General features: G+C 38.3%; 1 protein-coding gene across 1 annotated transcript; it reads left to right on the top strand.

Moving 5' to 3' along the window:
• Nucleotides 1-1,220: 1,220 nt before the first annotated feature.
• On the top strand, nt 1,221-5,732 carry LOC113615606 (centrosomal protein of 78 kDa-like). The gene is made up of 4 exons (XM_027098179.1): nt 1,221-1,564; nt 2,795-2,961; nt 3,813-3,984; nt 4,894-5,732. Exons 2-4 carry the CDS (start codon nt 2,825-2,827, stop codon nt 5,332-5,334), a joined length of 750 nt encoding a protein of 249 aa, XP_026953980.1. The 5' UTR covers nt 1,221-1,564; nt 2,795-2,824; the 3' UTR covers nt 5,335-5,732.
• The last annotated feature ends 417 nt before the right edge of the window (nt 5,733-6,149 follow it).

The following is a 6,149-nucleotide window of genomic DNA, read 5'->3' as shown; positions in this document are numbered from 1 at the left end:
TGAGTAGGCCATATCCACCTAGAATAATCTCCCTATCTTAAAAAAATCAACTGATTTTGAACCTTAATTCCATCTGCAAAATCCCTTCATTGCAGCACCTAGATTTAGAGTTTGATTGGATAAGTGGAAGGTTTGTGTACTTCAGTAAGTAGGAATCTTGGGGGCTCTGTTAGAATTCTGCCTATTGCTAGCAGTGTCCCCACTTCAAGGACCGAAGTGTCTTAGTTCCTAAAACTCCTAAGAGAGTTTATCAGTGTTCATTTTATTTCAGTGACCTTGGTGAATGGGAAGACTACCACCTCTGTGAGCAGGAATGGCACCCAGCTTCCTGAGTCCACGGTGTGGCTCTGCTACTTAGTGGTGTGACCTTGGCTGTGCTGCTTTACTTACTCTACTTCTCTGCCTCTGTTTCCCTCATCTGTAAACTAGGGCTTCCCTGGTGGCGCAGTGGTTGAGAGTCCGCCTGCCGATGTAGGGGACACGGGTTCGTGCCCCGGTCCGGGAGAATCCCACATGCCGTGGAGCGGCTAGGCCCAAGAGCCATGGCCGCTCAGCCTGCTTGTCCGGAGCCTGTGCTCCGCAATGGGAGAGGCCACAACAGTGAGAGGCCCGTGTAACGCAAAAAAAACAAAAACAAAAATATGGAGTTAGTGATTGTTCTTTCCTCGTAGGGTTTTTTGTTTTATACATTTATTTTATTTATTTATCTTTGGCTGCTTTGGTTCTACGTTGCTGCTCGCGGGCTTTCTCCAGTTGCGTCGAGCGTGGGCCTACTCTTCATTGCAGTGCGGTGGCTTCTCTTATTGCGGAGCACAGGCTCTAGGTGCGCAGGCTTCAGTAGTTGTGGCACGTAGGTTCTAGAGCGTAGGCTCAGTAGTTGTGGCACATGGGCTTAGTTGCTCCGCGGCATGTCGGTTCTTCCCGGACTAGGGCTCGAACCCATGTCCCCTGCACTGGCAGGCGGATTCTTAACCACTGTGCCAGCAGGGAAGCCCCCTTTTAGGGTTTTGATGATTAGATTATTTGATACCCAGGGAACTCCAGGAACAGTGCTTGACTGTGAATTGCTTTAAAAGTGATTACTTTTTAAAAACATGCTTTTGAATCTGCAGTTAGGCAATTCAGGTATGTTAAGCATGTTCATTAATAGGACTTCCTGCTATAAAGAGACCCACAAATAAAAATAGAATTTTTTTTCTTGGTCTTAACTTCTTATTTCTGACTTACTATGTTATACGCATATGCCTTTTATGGTGGGCTGCCACAAATTTATGTTGGAAAGAGTGGAATTTAAATAAATCTTACCTATGCTAATTTGATAGATTTTGATAATTCATTTCACTAGCATGGTATGATATTACCAGTAGCAGACTAAAATCTGAGTTCACTTCTGGCTCTGCCCCTAAATCCTGATGAGACCAATAGCTGGAAAAGCTTTTGGATATTATACTATGAATTAGTTATAATATTGACTCTGTTTGTTTAGGAAAACCTGGAGGAGTGCCTAAAGCAGTTAAAGGAGGAAAGAGTAATAAGACTGAAGGCTGATAAATGAGTCAGTGAGGTAAACAAGTTTCTTCTTCTGCTTTAGAGAGTGTTTTGGTTTTATTTTGATTTGATTTTAATCCATATACACATAATTTGTAAGCTTTAAAACTGTAATATGTTGCAAATTGGTTGTATCATATGGACTTTTGCATTTACTGGTATTTAGTGATCATATGATCTATATTCCAGAAAGCATGTTTTTAAAAATGTGAAAATCTGGTTTTGTGTATGTGTGTGTGTGTGTGTGCGTGCGCTTTTATATGACATTAGCTTATTTCCTGTTCATGATTCTTTGATTCAAGAAGGCACTTTTTGTGCATATACTGTATATACAGTAACATAAAAGACACGATGAGACTCTTCTGGCAATGAATTAGGAAAGTGAATCCTTTAAATAAATTTAAGATATTGGAAAACTTCTAAGAATGCAATGAAAGATAAAAATATATACTATGAGAATTACATTAGGTAATGTGCATGAAAGCAGGGCATAATCTAAAAAGTTCTATCTAAATATAATTTATCACAGGGTGAGTGTAGGGAGGAATTTTTGAAAGTGCATCCATTGGATTGGCGGACACTCATTCAATAAATGTTGAGCACCGGCTCATGCAAGGCAAAAGGGGCATCATGAACATTAACGGCCTTTCTGAGAAATACTAGAGTTGAGCTTACAGGGGGTTTTAAGTGCATGGATGATGAGCAAAAGGGGAAGAGTGCACGGGGGTGAATATTTTCAAGAAGCCAAAGAAAATATTGGTGATTGTACATTTAATAAATTGGGTTGGGTATGGTTTAGGACTTTTAAACGTGAGCATTAGATATTTTGCTCACTAAAGTTAATTCTTAACATTCAGCAGAGTTGTAATATGTTTTATTCAAATCAGATTCTATATTTCATTTTCTAATTTAAGAGAAACTTAAAGCAGGTAATTTTCTAATGTGGAATGAGGCTCCATTATGAATTGAACTAGTTAGAAATGTGATCTTTTGTGAAAGATCATTAATAAAACGGTAACGTTGGTTTATTTATATACCACCCAAGCGTTATATAGGAAACTTTGTTGGGTGCCTGGGGTTTTTGTTATTATGTGATATGGTCTCTGTCTTTACTGGTGGAGAGTTAGGTTAATTACAAATTAATTACATTTTGAGTGTTTTAGTTTTGTTCCTTGAAAATAGGCAAGACTACTTTTGATGACAATGAGAAAAAATCATGTCAGACATTTTTAGTCTTCTTTTATAGCTGGAACATGAAAATGCCCACTTAAGAAATATGAATTTCTCTTTGTCTGAAGCCCTTCATGCCCACTCATTGACAAGCATGATCCTGGATGATGAAGGTGTTTTGGGCAGCATTGAGAATTCTTTTCACAAGTTCCATGCTTTCTTGGATCTCCTTAAAGATGCTGGGTTAGTTCATTTCTCTTCATGGCGTTCTTCTCTTTGCGACTATAATGGTAGTTTGCTGAGGAACTGGAGCAATTTTCTTCACTTTCGTGGCCATATTTAGTGTAATTATAGGTAATATAGTTGACTTTTTAAAATGAGGAATTAAATTTTTTAAGAAATGCAAATAGGGAAGCCTGCTTTGGTAGAGTGGGGAGCCCATTATAAAAGAGTAACCTGTAGACAGAGTAATTAATAGGTACAGTTTTTTGTAAAGACTAAATTGAAGGCAGCTTTCATTGAAAATATTCGGGAATGGGTAAGAATTTTCCTATCTTTCATTTACTTTGCTTGTTTGATAAGTTTGAATTAAAGTTATTTTTGCCTTAGACATAAAAATTATTATTAATCTGCAGGGGAGATATAGGTCAGTGGTTCTCAACGGGGAGCAATTTTGCTGGAAGAGGGAAGTGGAGATTGATAGTTGATGGAGTGGTGTTTTGTCAGTGAATGAATTGGTGTTGGTGTTGGGAAGGGAGGAACAAACACATTCTTGGAAACTGGAGGAAAGGTGGTAAAGAAGTGTGGGAATAGAGGTGTGAGAGGTAATGGACGAGGTGCGTGGTAGGTGTTGAAGCTGCTAGTCAGACAGTGTTCAAAATGGAGCGGTAATAGGTAAGGAGATGGGATGTGTCCTAGAGGATGAATCTGGAAAGGGCTGAGAATTTGGGGGAGAGAGACGCTTGTAGTCTGGAGTAGGATGTTGGCTTTTAAGATTTTAGAAGTACTTCATGATTGTAGGTCTGGGGAAATCTAAACTGCTCTTCTGTGATTATGATAACCTTTGTCTTTTCTCCTTTCCTCCTCTGGTCCAGGCTTGGGCAGCTGGCCACAATGGCTGGTATAGATCAGTCAGATTTTCATTTACTAGGTCGTCCCCAGATGAATTCTACTGTTAGTAGTCCACGTAAAGAAGAAAAGAAGGCACTTGAAGAAGAAAAATCAGAATCAAAACAGGATGCCCCAGGACAAATGCAAAATCTCCAAGTAAGTGGAGAGGACAGCACTTAAGGATTCTAAGAGTGATTAGCAAAAAGGAAATGACCAAGTCAGGGAGAAAACACTAATGATCAGTCTCTAATAGTTCACATGCTCAGGAGCTAGAAGATTCTGGAGTCCTTTCCAAATCTGAGATTAGTAAATGTGTGCCCATTTCATGATACTGTATTGTTGTAAATAAGGAGACTGGAAGTTCTTTAGAAAATTTATGAGTTAAAGCAAACTATCCTTAATGAAGAAAGAAAACATTAGAGAAAATATTCCAGATTTTAAATTGTATAAATGTCTATTCTATTCATATTTTATCTAGGTTTCTATTTGTATGCAGTCAGCTTACAATGAAGGAATACTAATGAAGGTACACATACTGATATAATTTTTAAAATAAGTAATCCAGACATAGCTAATAGGTAACATATTACAGTGAATCACCTGGTTATGGGAATGGGAGGGGAAAACCTGTCAGCTTTTCCTCTAGCCTTGCTTGGAGCCCCCTTCAACCAATCTCAGACTGGTCTTGGGAACTGACAGCTTGAGAACACAGTCTGGTCACAAACTATATTATATACTGTTTACATGTGCCTGGAGGATAGCAAAGAAATTAATTTTCTTACAGAGTAGGGTTTTATTTTTAGTGAGGGAAAGGAAATGGGTAATAACTACCCCAGTCACCAAAGTCTGAAAATGTAGCAGACACAGCCTTGGATATAGCTAGGTTAAGCTGAGAATCACTTGGCAGGATATAATTAGAGAAAAACTGGCTCTGAAATCTGAAGAATCAATTGACTGTGTTAATAATAAGATCACAGAGTAACATTGAAGTTTTGAACTCTACTTTTTAATGGTTGGCTTTGTTCATCACTGAATTTTTGTCTTGCCTTTTGTCTTTCCCTCCAGTTTCAGAAAATTACAGGTGATGCTGGGATTCCTTTGCCTCTCAACTCCTTCCATGTCCCAGTCTCTACTCAGGAGGCCTTAGAAACTTCCAAAGACAAGCTGGGGGTCGCAGTCACAGAGCAGCGGCAGGAGTCTTTTGAAGATTTCATTGCTAGAACATGTTCTCCTTCAGCAGATGTCATTTCTGGAACTGGAAGTCAAAGAAAAGAAGAGGAATTATCTAGAAATAGCAGGTCTTCTTCAGAGAAAATGAGCAAAGCAGGTGAATATACCAAAAACTACTCTGCTAAGAAACAACCTGGGAAGGACCTGCATTCCTGTTCTGACTCACCTGTAAAGCAGAAAAGCAAAGGAATTGGGCAAAATAATTCTTTGGTTAATAAACCAATTAAAAGTGAGTCTTCGAAAAAACACATTTCTTTAAGAAAGAGAGTGGAATAGTGACTTTCATCAAAGACAAGTAAAAGTAAACTCAATCTACTAGAACATTCTGAAAGTGATACTCCTGGATCTGATTGTGAATTTCAAGAAAGCATCCATACTCTATCACACGTAACATAGGTCTAAATCTTTTAAAATTATGTTTTTGCCTTCAAATTTTAATAAATTACTTATGTTTTTATTATAGCATATGGTGGTTTCAGTTACTTGACTGGAAGCCATTAGAGAAAGATTTATCTATACTTTTTTATTATAATGAAAGTTTTGGTGTACTTTTCCTTGTGACACTTTGCACCATTCATTCAGCTAGTGTTTACTGAGGGCTTCATATGTACAGTACTTTTCTGGGTGCTATTGCTTTCAGCAGTGAACAAAATAAAGCCTTTACTCTCCTGGAACTAGCACTCTGTGTTGGGAGAAAACATAAACAACAAAGCAGGGTAAGGGTTAAAAAGAGATGGGAATGATAAATGGAATAGTTTTACCATTTGGTTAAACATCAAACTATTATAAATCACATGGCCAGAAGCCATTGAGGTATTTTAATTCACAATAACCAGAGAGCCTCAAACATTTACCAAGGCACTTAACCGTGTTTATGGACTACAGCAATGCTCTGAGGTAGGGAACTGTTACCATCTCCGGTTACAGATGAAGAGTCTGAGGAGATATTATGTGAGTTGCCCAGAATTACACAGCTGTAAGTAAGTGGGAAGCTGCGATGTGACCCGAACCCATGCTCTATTTTTTTTTTTAATGTATGGACTTTATTATGTTTCATTTATGTGAATTTTTTCTTTAAAGATTTTTTCTGA

This window comes from Aethalodelphis obliquidens, unplaced genomic scaffold (assembly GCF_003676395.1).
Source record: "Aethalodelphis obliquidens isolate GAN/ISIS:26980383/991018 unplaced genomic scaffold, ASM367639v1 scaffold121, whole genome shotgun sequence".
NCBI classification, from domain to species: domain Eukaryota; kingdom Metazoa; phylum Chordata; class Mammalia; order Artiodactyla; family Delphinidae; genus Aethalodelphis; species Aethalodelphis obliquidens.
This window is presented reverse-complemented; position numbering and strand designations above follow the sequence as displayed.

What these genes read in the sequence shown, in the direction of transcription:
- LOC113615606 (XM_027098179.1), top strand. Translation starts at nt 2,825, where the DNA reads ATGAATTTCTCTTTGTCTGAAGCCCTTCATGCCCACTCATTGACAAGC. An exon ending in GATCTCCTTAAAGATGCTGG is followed by an intron (nt 2,962 to 3,812) that starts GTTAGTTCATTT and finishes CCTCTGGTCCAG; the next exon opens with GCTTGGGCAGCTGGCCACAA. An exon ending in GACAAATGCAAAATCTCCAA is followed by an intron (nt 3,985 to 4,893) that starts GTAAGTGGAGAG and finishes CTTTCCCTCCAG; the next exon opens with TTTCAGAAAATTACAGGTGA.